The sequence below is a fragment of the Coregonus clupeaformis genome, unplaced genomic scaffold (assembly GCF_020615455.1).
Source record: "Coregonus clupeaformis isolate EN_2021a unplaced genomic scaffold, ASM2061545v1 scaf0912, whole genome shotgun sequence".
NCBI classification, from domain to species: Eukaryota; Metazoa; Chordata; class Actinopteri; order Salmoniformes; family Salmonidae; genus Coregonus; species Coregonus clupeaformis.
Window position 1 is genome coordinate 63078 of NW_025534366.1, and position 15816 is coordinate 78893.

A 15816-nucleotide genomic window follows, 5' to 3' on the forward strand; every position below is an offset into this window, starting at 1 on the left:
TTCATTGTCGGTAGATTCAACATCAAACAAATATTTTAGAAATGTTAAATAGTTCAAACACAATTGTATGAAACGATAAATATTATTTGTTTTACAGCAAATTGTCCCCTTAGTATTTAGTTGCGAGTTCAATTAGAAAAATACTATATTGAATGTGCGTTGATTAGGAAAGGAGACCTACAATGAGCTGTATTCAAGATGCCAACGTTTCAGATCGTTTTTTCTTGTAGAAAGAGCTGCAAATAGCGCGTATATTACTGTGGAATCTTCAACGCACCCCAAAAGAACGGAAGAAGAATTTATGTACACTCTTATTATACCTAAGTGAATGTACATAATTTGATGGCCCTATGCAAAAGGAGCAGGCTATCATACACAAATTAGACAGCTTGTGTTTCAACGGAATCAATCAATTTAACCTTTGCAATTGTGAGTATGGATTTATTTCAACCAACGCGTAGCTAATGCATAACGAATGGGCTCTCCGCTCCGTGTCTGTACACGATTCTCTTCTCCTGCATCCCTTCGTCTCAGAGTCAAGCCAGGTGTCGCCGACAGCTGAGCCGCAATGGTGGAGAAGTCCGACCGGGCACCGCTGCTGGACTGGGAGGAGGTTCCTCCGGCGGAGAAGCCTGTTCCCACCGCAGAACAGGAGAAGGACGTCAAGGGGCCGAGCCCCGCCAACAGTCGGGCGTTGGGATGCACTGCGCCGGGGATAGGGTGGAGCACCAGTCCAGGGGGTCCTGGGTCTTTAACAGCAGCAGTCTCTAGCACAGACACATCCCTTTCATCCAGGAGCACGGTCCCCACCCCTGCGGAATGGGATGCTCAGTGTCCCGACAAGGATGACCATACCCCGGCCTCAGGACAAGGAGAGGTGCCGCACGATATCATGGTGAAATGGGAGGAAAAGGATCAGATCGTGGCCGTGTTTGTGGTGACATTTGATACAAGATCAGGTAAATCGAGTCGAAGACCTCGGAATTTATTTCGTGCTGTGCTGCTGCCCAGGGAAGCACCTGCAAGTTCGCACCCATTTTCAATTTGTAACATCTATAGGCCTTTAGCATCCATGTATATAATAATGATTTTATTGTTAATCATAGGCCTATTGGTTATTATTTGCAGAAATTGCATCAGAGAGCTTGGGATGGATTCATTTGAATTAGGCCAGATAATTGATGAACCCAACCATGGCATGCACTGGTCATATGTGGTCTACTCCTTGAGGGTGTTCTTGAACACAAACACCTCTATATTCTTACTCAGAAACCCCAAAGTCACAGGGAATGTGTGAATTATCTATGACCACACCCTAAAGGCATCCCCTGTCATTCACCTCTGAATATCAGAGAGATAAGCCATAGTAGGCTAGATATATATACAGTTGAAGTCGGAAGGTTACATACACTTAGGTTGGAATCATTAAAACTCGTTTTTCAACCACTCCACACATTTCTTGTTAACAAACTATAGTTTTGGCAAGTCGGTTAGGACATCTACTTTGTGCATGACACAAGTAATTTTTTCCAACAATTGTTTACAGACAGATTATTTCACTTATAATTCACTGTATCACAATTCCAGTGTGTCAGAAGTTTACATACACTATGTTCACTGTGCCTATAAACAGCTTGGAAAATTCCAGAAAATGATGTCATGGCTTTAGAAGCTTCTGATAGGCTAATTGACACCAATTGAGGCAATTGGAGTTGTACCTGTGTATGTATTTCAAGGCCTACCTTCAAACTCAGTACCTCTTTGCTTGACATCATTGGAAAATCAAAAGAAATCAGCCAAGACCTCAGAAAAACAATTGTAGACCTCCACAAGTTTGGTTCATCCTTGGGAGCAACTTTCAAACGCCTGAAGGTACCACGTTCATCTGTACAAACAATAGTACACAAGTATAAACAACATGGGACCACGCAGCCGTCATACCGCTCAGGAAGGAGACGCGTTCTGTCTCCTAGAGATGAACGTACTTTGGTGCGAAAAGTGGAAATCAATCCCATTACAACAGCAAAGGACCGTGTGAAGATGCTGGAGGAAACAGGTACAAGAGTATCTATATCCACAGTGAAACAAGTCCTATATCGACATAACCTGAAAGGCCGCTCAGCAAGGAAGAAGCCACTGCTCCAAAACCGCCATAAAAAAAGTCAGACTATTTAGTGATCTAATTTACATTTTAGTAGACGCTCTTATCCAGAGTGATTTACAATTAGTGAGTGCATACATTTTTCATACTGGCCCCCCGTGGGAATCGAACCCACAACCCTTGCGTTGCAAGCGCCATGCTCTACCAACTGAGCTACAGGAGGGCCAATATGGTTTGCAACTGCACATGGGGACAAAGATTGTACTTTTTTGAGAAGTGTCCTCTGGTCTGATGAAACAAAATAGAACTGTTTGGCCATAATGACCATCGTTCTGTTTGGAGGAAGAAGGGGGATGCTTGCAAGCCGAAGAACACCATCCCAACCGTGAAGCACAGGGGTGGCAGCATCATGCTGTGGGGGTGCTTTGCTGCAGGAGGGACTGGTGCACTTCACAAAATAGATGGCATCATGAGGAAGGAAAATTATGTGGATATATTGAAGCAACATCTCAAGACATCAGTCAGGAAGTTAAAGCTTGGTCGCAAATGGGTCTTCCAAATGGACAATGACCCCAAGCATACTTCCAAAGTTGTGGCAAAATGGCTTAAGGACAACAAAGTCAAGGTATTGGAGTGGCCATCACAAAGGCCTGACCTCAACCCTATAGAACATTTGTGGGCAGAACTGAAAAAGCGTGTGCGAGCAAGGAGGCCTACAAACCTGACTCAGTTACACCAGCTCTGTCAGGAGGAATGGGCCAAAATTCACCCAACTTATTGTGGGAAGCTTGTGGAAGGCTACCGAAACGTTTTACCCAAGTTAAACAATTTAAAGGCAATGCTACCAAATACTAATTGAGTGTATGTAAACTTCTGACCCACTGGGAATATGATGAAAGAAATAAAAGCTTAAATAATTCTCTCTACTATTATTCTGACATTTTACATTCTTAAAATAAAGTGGTGATCCTAACTGACCTAAGACAGGGACTTTTTTACTAGGATTAAATGTCAGGAATTGTGAAAAACTGAGTTTAAATGTATTTGGCTAAGGTGTGTGTAATCTTCCGACTTCAACTGTAGGTCTATTGATCATGTCTGACCACCGGCTTTACAACCAATGAGTTGTTATGTACGTAGTCTTGAGACTGTTTGGGACTATACATTCTTAATGAATGAGTAGGAGAGGCGAGGGGGTGGAGACAGAGGGAGTCAGCCTGTGGATTTCACTGTAGATTGAATTACTTAAATCAATGAGGGCATTGACTTCATTTGGTATTGACGGCCTATTCCAAATAGTTTGAGACCTATAGTTGGTTGGTTGATCTACATGCAGATTTATCAAATTTGTGAAAACTTTAACATTTTAGGACAGTTGTGATAACCATACCTACAGTATTGCCTAATTTCACTCCCCTTTATGTATGTATGTATGTGTGCGTGTGTGCATGCGCGCATGTGTGTGTGTGTCTACTTTTTAGGTAACATGTTAGAGTGGTGTCTGCCAGGGGACATGAACCTGGAGGGAGTAGAGTTCAAGGCTATGGCCAGCGGCTCCCATAGAGTCTCCAGCGACTTCATGTAAGTACATCCGGCTGCATCTCGATCATATAAACTGGATTCCTTTATTTGTAACCTATCCTGGGTGCATCTCAATAGTATCAAGTGGCATCCTTTCTTTGTATCCTATCCTGGATGCATCTCAATAGTCTAATAGACTTCCTGTCCTAGTCTCCTTCATTGAAACTTATTTGAAATCACAGGAAAAGCCATGAAATGAACATGGAGGAACTCTCTCAGGCATCAGCCTTCTGCCCTGTTCTTTCATAGCAAAGCTGATGAAGGAAAGCATACAGGTGAAGGCGAGGAAGACCTTTTAGACTAAATATTTAGATGCACCTCCTGTGCCTCCTTGGCAGGACAGCAAAACTTTACAACTGATGGTAAGCAGAAAAAACGTCCAACTGGCAGGGCAGTATGTTCCCTTGGCTTGACTCATGGTTCTCCCTCTGGCCCCCCACAGATACTTCCGTAAGGGCAAGTACTTTGGCCTGGCGTGCTTTGCCAACATGGTGGTGGAGAGTGTGGTGGAGAGGGGTGCAAGAATGAAGTCTGTCGGTATCCTGTCAACCTCTTACACCCTGCTGTACCGATACATGAGCTTCCTGGAACACCAAGTCAGGTAGAACCTGTTTTAAGTTATATTATCTATCGATATTATAAAATCTCTCTGTTTTTTTGCTCTCTGTCTTCGTCTCTCCCTTTCTCTCTCTTTTTGGTCGCTGTTTTTCACACACACTCTTTCCCCTCACTCTTTCTTTTCTGTCACTGGATCGCTCTCTCTCTCTCTCTCTCTCTCTCTCTCTCTTTCACTCACCCTCTACCCTCAAGTCGCAGTTGTCTCGCTGCTATTTATAATGATCTCATGCATTAAACATAGTTTGTGAGAGTCAAGGGGTGTCACACTGCAATCTGTCACACATCCTGCTCAACAAGATACGCTGAGTCTGAAATTGGCACCCTATTCCCTATATAGTGCACTACTTTTGACCAGAGTCAAAAGTTGTGCTGGCACCATCTGGTCAAAAGTAGTGCACTAATAGGGAATAGGGTGTCATTTCGGACACAGACATACTGTAGAGTGAAAAACAGCCCTTTCTCTTCCTCGCTCTTCCTCTTTTTAGCCACCCATGAGAGTAAATGTAATTCTTGTTCATCTGTTCTGTTGCATAGTTATCATATGTTATGGTTGAACATTGGCATTTTTGTAGCTGCTTACAGAAGTATATGAGTTCCCTAAAAGCCTATGTACACTATACTTGCTTGTTTTGCCACATAAACTGAAATTATAAAAAGAAAAATAAGGACAATTTTCATTTGCAGTATGTAAACTTAACATGATGAACAGGAATGACATTTACCCTTATGAGTGGCCAATAAGATGTATCTGAAAGCCACACCCCAAATAAGCCACGCCTCCTGAAAATAACCTAGCCGCTACATCAACCCAGCATGAGAGTAAAAATAACCAATTATATTAATCCATATTTGGGTAATCCCAATTTGTTGGATTATTCATGCAACCCAACTGGCTGGGTCAAAATATCCCAACATGTGTTCTGTCGATTATTTAACCAGCTCTGGGTTACAAAATAACCCAAATTGGGTTGTTTTTAGCCCATCATTTTTTTGTATGAGTAGCATGCTCATCTGTTGTTTCAAGGACACTACTGTTGCATTGATAGGCCAGGATGGGATCCTAACATGTGGTCTACTTCGCACGCATAACTCACATGTTCAGTTGTCAAGGTTACACACACAGATCGGAATTTAGATGTCAATCCTTAGTAGAGTTGAAGAGAGAATGCTGACGATGTTAGCATAGCTCGAAGTAGAAGTTGCCCCTAACAACAGATCAGATTACCCTACTCCCAATCCTATTTTATCATTAGGGGGGATGGAAACAACTGTTCCTGTATCAGTGGTTAGGAGCAACTTCTACCTACTCTGTTATTATAGCGTGACAAGGAGAGACCCCACTATGGTAATCTACCCCCAGACTCCTAGACAGACCCATTCCCAGACAGATACACAATGGCTTTACATTAGATGGCTACAAATTAGCCCAAATCTTGGATTACCACTGGTTAATCTAGGGTTAAATGGACCATATTTTGGGATTAACCCTTCAAAGGTGATATTAGAACCCCCTGATGTGAATCCCAGTCTCATTCTTTCTTTCTGCCTGTCTTTTCCTGTCCATCACAGGCCCTGCTCGAATATAATTACCTGCATGCATTCTGCTTACATTGCCTGTATTACTTTAAATTTGTGTGTGTGTACGTTTGTGTCTAATCCAGGCTCCAGTTGAAAACTCCTGGCCAGTACTCTCCTCTGGAGGCGTTCTTTGAGGATAAGCGATCAGTGCTGCCCCCCGATGGGGAGAATGTTGTTACTGCATGTCCTGGCAGTGCCTGGGAAGCAGCACTCACCCACTGTATGCACCCTGAGATGAAGGTGAGAGGGTGTGGTTTACTATTACGGGAATATGAAATGGTGGTGGTGATAATGATGGTGATGATGGTGATGATGATGATGACAGTAGCTCTCCTCCTCCCTCCAGATCACCCACCCAGCTGGCTGCATGTCTCAGTTCATCCAGTTCTTTGGGGAGCAGATTATGGTCCTGTGGAAGTTAGCTCTGCTGAGGAGACGCATCCTCATCTTCTCTCCTCCACCTGTAGGGGTGGTCTGTTATAGAGGTGAGGGGGAGCACTAACACAGACACACACACACACTGATACGGACGCAAGCACAGACACACAGACACACACCGTAACCTCTGGGTTTTTTCTTCTTCTTCATGCTCAAAAGAACACAATGCTACTTACCTATGTACTCTTAAACACTTTTATACATTTTCATTAACTTTCTCTATTTCCTGACCTCCCTAGTGTACTGCTGCTGTTGCCTGGCCAACGTGTCCATCCCGGGGGTGGGCGTGGCCGTGCCAGAGTTCCGCCCCTTCTTCTATGTCAACGTGGCAGACATCGATACCCTGGATACGGAACTGTCCTACGTAGCATGTGAGTGTCTGGAGTCAGGGAATAGGCCAGGGCATCTTCATAGTCTTAAACGTCCCCTTTTAATACATCTGCACTGATCTGAAAACTAAAGATGAGTGAAAGCAATATGGTGGATGCCTTGTAGGGTTTCGCTATCACTTCTTCAACCTGTCTATTTCTTTCACATCTATGAGAGACACAGAGCGGAATACACTTCAGACAGTTGATTTACTTTTACCTTAATTTCAATAAATCTGAGGGGCTTGTGTGTGTAGGCACCACAGAGAAGATCTTTGAGGAGAAGCGGGACCTGTATGACGTCTATGTGGATAACCAGAATGTGAGGACGACCAGAGAGAGTCTGAAGCCTTTACTACGGCTCAGCGCTGCAGACAGAGAGAAGTACCGCAAACTCACTGAACAGAGGTACAGTGCAGTCTGCAAAACAACCTGAGGAGAATGTTTATAATGTTATCTTCTTGTAGTTGAGACAGAGGATATAAGTGATGATGATGATACTAATGATAACATTGTGTTTCCAGGCAGATGCTGTTATATTCTCAGGAGGAGAATGGAGACTGTGTGTCCAGTGAAGAGGACCACTTCATTCTGTGAGTATATTACGCCAGGACCCAGTCTACAACTGGCATTACAAAGAATCCTTCAATAGTTTTTTTTTTAACATTTAAGCAGTTTATTTCTATATATAAACATAATACAAATGTCCATGATTTTTAAACATATTTGTTATTTTTTAAATTTATTTTTTAAGTGACATCTCCATTCCGTTGTAGGTTTTTCCTGGAGCAGAACAACCGTATCTTCCAGACGCTGAGTGAGGTTGCAGGGAGCCCTGAGCCCATCCTAACCCAGGAGAGTGTGAGGGCCATGGGGCTGGACCCTCACGGAGACAGGCTCTTCCTGCTCCACCTGCTGGAGACATATGGTTATGACAGCCTCCTTATCACTGATCAACCTTGCTGCAGCTGAGGCCTGGGTAGCACACTGACTGACCTACAGGGTCCTTAACACTCACAGACTCAATGCAGACAGTCTGGACTATGAGTGGTCAGAATACTTTGGCAAGGCTGAGACCAGGGCCTGTATTCATAAAGCGTCTCAGTTGGAGTGCTGATCTCGGATCTGTGTAGTCTTTTAGAGCTCATTGAATAAGACATACATGGACAGGGGGGACCTGATCCTAGATCAGCATTCCTACTGTGAGACACTTTATGAATATGGGGCCAAATAGCCAGAGACCCTCAGGCCAAAAAAACCAAATGAATGGAGAGAGCCACTGAACAAGAAAATACTAATGGAATTTGGCTCTTGGCACTGTCCTATGACATTCATGGATGCTCAATCTGGATTGTTAACCATCGCCTTCCAGTCTGTCAATAAAATGTACAGTACAGAGGAATGTCATTCATGTCTATCCCTAACACTCTTATTCTGGAGGAGTGGAACCAACCAGAAACATCCTGGAACTGTGGAGATTCTGTGCCTATGAGCAGAACTTACCAAGGAAGTAATCCTTAGGTTTCCTTTGTTTTCTAATGGGGAGTCAATCTAAAGTCTGTGGTAATGTCCTTGAACTGAGGGAGGATTTGTCACTTCTCTTAATAGGACATCTATTTATTTATGTTTTTGAGAGAAGAAATCACCAAACTGTTGTCTGTAAATAGAAAGGGATCTGTATAATGTGTTTTGTTATGAAATGATCCCATTAAGTCACTACTAAGCCCAGAACCTCTGTGGTCAGCATTGTATAGAAATGACCCTCATCACCATCCATAATCATGATACTAAGGGCCCCGATTCAATCCGTAGCGCTGAAGATCCGCGCTACAGTGCGATATACATTTAAAGCAATGTTTACGCGTTCGCGGAGACTGCATTCACAGTAAATGCTGCATTTGTCGGCTCATTCGGAAATTACCTACATTTAAATCGCGCAACTGCTGTGATACGGCGGACTGAATCAAGCCCTAAATACACAATACCAGTTCACGCGTGGATTTCTGGTGAAAGAGGGGTCTGGACTCACCAGCAGACTTTCTTAGGATGTCCAACATAGGAATGTTACAACTTTATATGACTTTAAAAATGTACTTTTAAATCACAGCCGTTTGACCAAGAGGTTGTGGCTCAAATCTAAACTTATGCTTTTGTGTGTTTCCGCAACTCTCTATGTCAAATATACGAAGAGTGAAAAATGTGAATGAGCTGGTGGCTCAATGGTTAAATCCCTTCCTTCAGACCAAGATGTTGTAGGTTCTAACCTAATTTCTTATACTATTGTGTACGTTTCAGCAACTCTCGATGTCAAACGTACAATAGTATGGTATAAAATGTGATGGAGGTGGTGGTGCAATAGTTACATTACTGCCTTGAGACCAAGAGGTTCTAGCTTCAAACCTCATCTATTCAGCTTTTGTGTATGTTTCCGCAACTCTCAAATGCCAAACATACAAAGAGAAGGGTATACAAAGAGAAGGGTATACAATGTGGTGGTGTAGTGGTTCAATCTCTACCTCAAAGCTTAAGAGGTTGTGGTTTCAAATCTAATTTATTCTGCTTTTGTGTGTGTTTCTTCAACTCTCAATGTCAAACATACGAAGAGAATGGTAAAAACGACTCTCCATTTCTGTTGGTTTAAACTGTATTGTGCCTCTGCAATTCTAACTTTCAGAAATACAAAGAAAAGCAGATGTACAGTAATGGACCAGTAGAGGCTGCTGAGGGGAGGACGGCTCATAATAATGGCTGGAATGGAGTTAATGGAATCAAACACATGGAAAGAATGTGTTTGTGTTTGACACCATTCCATTTATTCCGCTCCAGCTATTACCACGAGCCCATCCTCCCCAATTAAGGTTCCACCAACCTCCTGTGATGGACACTTTACGTCAATGATGGTAAACTGTGAATGACTATGAGGGTGGCAGGTAGCCTAGCGGTTATGAGAATTGTGCCAGTAATGGAATGGTCGCTGGTTTGAAGCCTAGAGCTTGAAATCTGCCAATGTGCCCATGAGCAAGGCACTTAACCCTAATTGCTCCTGTAAGTCGCTCTGGATAAGAGCGTCTGCTAAATTAAATGTTTTTTTTAAATGGTAAACAAAATTATTGTCTGGCTTTTTTTTTATGGTGCCATTTATTGATTAATCAGAACTGTTCACATCAAAAATCAGAGGTCATTACATCATTTATGGTGCTCCCTTCACATAGGGAAGAGCAGGAAGCCACTGCAGGTGTTGTAGTTATTAGAATTATCAAAGAGCCTCCTGCCTGGAGACAATATAGATCACATTCCCCTCTTCCAGCTCTAGAGTCAATGCATTGCACATGTACCTACAATCTCCATGGGTACCGTATAGGTCATTTAACAGAACTCTCTTGTCATTGTGGTAAAGATATAGACCCATGAACGGCGATGTGAGGTAATCTATTGCATTGAATCTGATGTAGTAGACTCCTCTCACTGGTGCTGTGATTTTTAAACAAACAATCAAAAGCTGTTGTCCTCCTCTGAACCAATACCATAATGAAACAAATTCCATATTCATACATACAGTGCATTTGGAAATTATTCCGATCCCTTGACTTTTTCCACATTTTGTTACGTTACAGCCTTATTCTTTGATTAAATACTTTTCCCCATCATCAATCTATTCACAATACCCCATAATGACAAAGGGAAAACAAATTTGAGCAAATGTATTAAAAATAAACTGAAATACCTTATTTACATAAGTATTCAAACCCTTTGCTACAGGTGCATCCTGTTTCCATTGATCATCCTTGAGATATTTCTACAACTTGATTGGAGTCCACCTGTGGTAAATTCAATTGATTGGACATGATTTGTAAAAGGCACACACCTCTCTATATAAGGTCCCACAGTTGACAGTGCATGTCAGAGCAAAAACCAAGCCATGAGGTTGAATTAATTGACCTTAGAGCTCCAAGACAGGAGTGTGTTGAGGCACAGATCTGGGGAAGGGTACCAAAACATTTTTGCAGCATTGAAGGTCCCCAAGAACACAGTGGCCTCCTCCATTCTTAAATGGAAGAAGTTTAGAACCACCAAGACTCTTCCTAGAGCTGGCCGCCCGGCCAAACTGAGCAACCGGGGGAGGTGATCAAGAACCTGATGGTCACTCTGACAGAGCTCAAGAGTTCCTCTGTGGAGATGGGAGAACCTTCCATAAGGACAACCATATCTGCAGCACTCCATCAAATCAGGCCTTTATGGTATAATGGCCAGATGGAAGCCACTCCTCAGTAAAAGGCACATGACAGCCTGCTTGGAGTTTGCCAAAAGGCATCTACAGGCTCTCAGACCATGAGAAACATGATTCTCTGGTCTGATGAAACCAAGATTGAACTCTTTGGCCTGAATGCCAAGCGTCACGTCTGGAGGAAACCTGGCACCATCCATACAGTGAAGCATGGTGGCAGCATCATGCTGTGAGGATGTTTTTCAGCGGCAGGGACTGGGAGACTAGTCAGGAATGAGGAAAAGATGAACGGAGCAAAGTACAGAGAGATCCTTGATGAAAACCTGCTCCAGAGCGCTCAGGACCTCAGACTGGGGCAATGGTTCACCTTCCAACAGGACAATGACCCTAAACACGCAGCCAAGACAATGCAGGAGTGGCTTCGGGACAAGTCTCTGAATGTCCTTGAGTGGCCCAGCCAGAGCCCGGACTTCTCTGGAGAGACCTGAAAAAAGCTGTGCAGCGAAGCTCCCCATCAAACCTGACAGAGCTTGAGCAGATCTGCAGAGACAAATAGGAGAAACTCCCCAAATACAGGTGTGCCAAGCTTGTAGCATCATACCCAAGAAGACTCGAGGCTGTAATGTACTGAGTAAAGCGTCTGAATAGTTATGTAAATGTGATTTCAGTTTTTATTTGTAATAAATTAGCAAACATTTCTAATAACCTGTTTTTGCTTTGTCAATATGGGGTGGTCTGTATATTGATGAGGGGAAAAAACTATCAATTTTAGAATAAGGGTCTGAATACTTTCCGAATGCACTATACCTGCATTCTTCGTTTCCAGTCTGGCTTCCATGTTCCTCAGCTCCACCACGATGTTTCCCAGGATGTGCACCATGTTTCTCAGCTGCTTCAGCTTATCCCAGATGTCACAGGTGGTGGTGATCTGTCTGTTTGTGGGTTGGGTCTGTAGCTTCAGTCCCTTGGCTCTCGATCAAACTGTCTCTGCCCCCTCACACTCTCCCTGAGCCCATGCCCCAGAAAAACACCCCTCATTTTGAAATGACACCTCTTTAGAAATAATGCAGGATCTAGATTCTGTGGTCCTGTCCACTTCTTTATACACATACAAAATGTAGTTAGGCACTGCAGGAGAAATGTGACGTAACCGGGGGAAAATAACGTCAGGGATACTGATAAAGTAAAACATTTTATGCTGACACAGTGAAAAGCTGTGAGAGAACAACCAGTAACACTATATTTACACACACAAAGTATGTGGACACCCCTTCAACTGATTTGGCTATTTCAGCCACACCCGTTGCTGACAGGTGTATAAAATCGAGCATGCAGCCATGCAATCTCCATAGACAAACATTGGCAGTAGAATAGCCTTACTGAAGAGCTCGGTGCCTTTCATTGCGGCACCGTCATAGGATGCCACCTTTCCAACAAGTCAATTTGTCAAATTTCTGCCCTGCTAGAGCTGCCCCTCAACTGTTAAGTGTTGTTATTGTGAAGTGGAAACCTCTAGGAGCAACAACAGCTCAGCCGCGAAGTGGTAGGTCACACAAGCTCACTGAACGAGTGCTGAAGCGCGTAAAAATCGTCTGTCCTCGGTTGCAACACTCAGTACAGAGTTCCAAACTGCCTCTGGAAGCAACGTCAGCACAAGAACTGTTCGTCGGGAGCTTCATGAAATGGTTTTCCATGGCCGAGCAGCCACACACACAAGCCTAAGATCACCATGCGCAATGCCAAGCGTTGGCTGGAGTGGTGTAAAGCTCGCTGCCATTGGACTCTGGAGCAGTAGAAATGTGTTCTCTGGACTGACGAATCACGCTTCACCATCTGGCAGACCGATGGATGAATCTTGGTTTGGCGGATGCCAGGAGAAAGCTACCTATGCCCGAATGTGGAGGAGGAATAATAATGGTATGGTATGGTATGGGTCTGTTTTTCATGGTTCGGGCTAGGCCCCTTAGTTCCAGTGAAGGGAAATCTTAACGCTACAGCATAAAATTACATTCTAGACGATTCTGTGCTTCCAACAGTTTGGGTAAGGCCATTTCCTGTTTCAGCATGACAATGCCCCAGTGCACAAAGCGAGGTCTATACAGAACTGGTTTGTCGAGATCGGTGTGGAAGAACTTGACTGGCCTGCACAGATGCTCTTGTGGCTGAATGGAAACAAGTCCCCGCAGCAATGTTCCAACATCTAGTGGAAAGCCTTCCCAGACGAGTGGAGGCTGTTATAGCAGCAAAGGGGGGACCAACTCCATATTAACGCCCATGATTTGGAATGAGATGTTCGAGCAGGTGTCCACATACTTTTGGTAATGTATTGTATTTAGTTGAAGGTCTCCATCTCCATAAAATGTGTAGAGCTTTTCCATAGGAATCTAAGACATGCTCCTGTACTTTGGTGAAAGTATTTTTTAAACCTCCCGCTTTGGGCTGGATGTGTTCAATGTCTAGTTCATACATGCATCATTTATGAGAATAAGTACTTTTTTACATCAATTAGCCACGAAATCCTTAGATTAAAATATAGTTTTCTTGAAGCGGGTCTGACCTAGAGTATGTGGACAACTACAAATACCTAGGTGTCTGGTTAGACTGTAAACTCTCCTTCCAGACTCACATTAAGCATCTCCAATCCAAAGTTAAATCTAGAATCGGCTTCCTATTTCGCAACAAAGCCTCCTTCACTCATGCTGCAAAACATGCCCTTGTAAAACTGACTTTCCTACCAATCTTTGACTTCGGCGATGTCATTTACAAAATAGCCTCCAACACTCTACTCAGCAAATTGGATGTAGTCTATCACAGTGCCATCCGTTTTGTCACCAAAGCCCCATATACTACCCACCACTGTGACCTGTACACTCTCGTTGGCTGGTCCTCACTACATATTCGTCGCCAAACCCACTGGCTCCAGGCCATCTATAAATCACTGCTAGGCAAATCCCCGCCTTATCTTAGCTCATTGGTCACCATAGCAACACCCACCCGTAGTATGCACTCCAGCAGGTATATCTCACTGGTCATCCCCAAAGCCAACACCTCCTTTGGCCGCCATTCCTTCCAGTTCTCTGCTGCCAATGACTGGAACGAATTGCAAAAATCTCTGAAGCTGGAGACTCTTATCTCCCTCACTAACTTTAAGCATCAGTTGTCAGAGCACCTTACCGATCACTGCACTTGTACACAGCCCATCTGAAATTAGCCCACCCAACTACCTCATCCCCATATTGTTATTTATTTAGCTAATTTGCACCCCAGTATCTCTATTTTCACATCATCTCTTGCACATCTATCATTCCAGTGTTAATACTAATTGTAATTATTTTGCACTATGGCCTATTTATTGCCTTACCTCCATAACTTGCTACATTTGAACACACTGTACAGTGGGGAAAAAAAGTATTTAGTCAGCCACCAATTGTGCAAGTTCTCCCACTTAAAAAGATGAGAGAGGCCTGTAATTTTCATCATAGGTACACGTCAACTATGACAGACAAATTGAGGAAAAAAAATCCAGAAAATCACATTGTAGGATTTTTAATGAATTTATTTGCAAATTATGGTGGAAAATAAGTATTTGGTCACCTACAAACAAGCAAGATTTCTGGCTCTCACAGACCTGTAACTTCTTCTTTAAGGGGCTCCTCTGTCCTCCACTCGTTACCTGTATTAATGGCACCTGTTTGAACTTGTTATCAGTATAAAAGACACCTGTCCACAACCTCAAACAGTCACACTCCAAACTCCACTATGGCCAAGACCAAAGAGCTGTCAAAGGACACCAGAAACAAAATTGTAGACCTGCACCAGGCTGGGAAGACTGAATCTGCAATAGGTAAGCAGCTTGGTTTGAAGAAATCAACTGTGGGAGCAATTATTAGGAAATGGAAGACATACAAGACCACTGATAATCTCCCACGATCTGGGGCTCCACGCAAGATCTCACCCTGTGGGGTCAAAATGATCACAAGAACGGTGAGCAAAAATCCCAGAACCACACGGGGGGACCTAGTGAATGACCTGCAGAGAGCTGGGACCAAAGTAACAAAGTCTACCATCAGTAACACACTACGCCGCCAGGCACTCAAATCCTGCAGTGAGAGACGTGTCCCCCTGCTTAAGCCAGTACATGTCCAGGCCCGTCTGAAGTTTGCTAGAGTGCATTTGGATGATCCAGAAGAGGATTGGGAGAATGTCATATGGTCAGATGAAACCAAAATATAACTTTTTGGCAAAAACTCAACTTGTCGTGTTTGGAGGACAAAGAATGCTGAGTTGCATCCAAAGAACACCATACCTACTGTGAAGCATGGGGGTGGAAACATCATGCTTTGGGGCTGTTTTTCTGCAAAGGGACCAGGACGACTGATCCGTGTAAAGGAAAGAATGAATGGGGCCATGTATCGTGAGATTTTGAGTGAAAACCTCCTTCCATCAGCAAGGGCATTGAAGATGAAATGTGGCTGGGTCTTTCAGCATGACAATGATCCCAAACACACCGCCCGGGCAACGAAGGAGTGGCTTCGTAAGAAGCATTTCAAGGTCCTGGAGTGGCCTAGCCAGTCTCCAGATCTCAACCCCATATAAAATCTTTGGAGGGAGTTGAAAGTCCGTGTTGCCCAGCGACAGCCCCAAAACATCACTGCTCTAGAGGAGATCTGCATGGAGGAATGGACCAAAATACCAGCAACAGTGTGTGAAAACCTTGTGAAGACTTACAGAAAACGTTTGACCTGTGTCATTGCCAACAAAGGGTATATAACAAAGTATTGAGAAACTTTTGTTATTGACCAAATACTTATTTTCCACCATAATTTGCAAATAAATTCATAAAAAATCCTACAATGTGATTTTTCTGGATTTTTTTTCTCATTTTGTCTGTCATAGTTGACGTGTAC

The 15816-nt window shown here is 43.4% G+C and overlaps 1 protein-coding gene across 2 annotated transcripts; it reads left to right on the forward strand.

Annotated features, from left to right (window-relative positions):
• Positions 1 to 211: 211 nt before the first annotated feature.
• Positions 212 to 9466, forward strand: LOC121546197 (DENN domain-containing protein 11). Of its 2 annotated transcripts, XM_041857273.2 has the most exons (10): positions 212 to 429; positions 535 to 959; positions 3583 to 3682; positions 4125 to 4283; positions 5962 to 6118; positions 6225 to 6363; positions 6556 to 6687; positions 6942 to 7092; positions 7209 to 7277; positions 7461 to 9466. In XM_041857273.2, exons 2-10 carry the CDS (start codon positions 569 to 571, stop codon positions 7654 to 7656), a joined length of 1494 nt encoding a protein of 497 aa, XP_041713207.1. In that variant the 5' UTR covers positions 212 to 429; positions 535 to 568; the 3' UTR covers positions 7657 to 9466. The 2 variants fall into 2 exon arrangements, with proteins under 2 accessions (XP_041713207.1, XP_045073023.1); XM_045217088.1 differs by having other exon boundaries at positions 212 to 959.
• The last annotated feature ends 6350 nt before the right edge of the window (positions 9467 to 15816 follow it).

What these genes read in the sequence shown, in the direction of transcription:
- LOC121546197 (XM_045217088.1), top strand. Translation starts at nt 569, where the DNA reads ATGGTGGAGAAGTCCGACCGGGCACCGCTGCTGGACTGGGAGGAGGTT. An exon ending in GTATGCACCCTGAGATGAAG is followed by an intron (nt 6,119 to 6,224) that starts GTGAGAGGGTGT and finishes TCCTCCCTCCAG; the next exon opens with ATCACCCACCCAGCTGGCTG. An exon ending in CGCAAACTCACTGAACAGAG is followed by an intron (nt 7,093 to 7,208) that starts GTACAGTGCAGT and finishes TTGTGTTTCCAG; the next exon opens with GCAGATGCTGTTATATTCTC.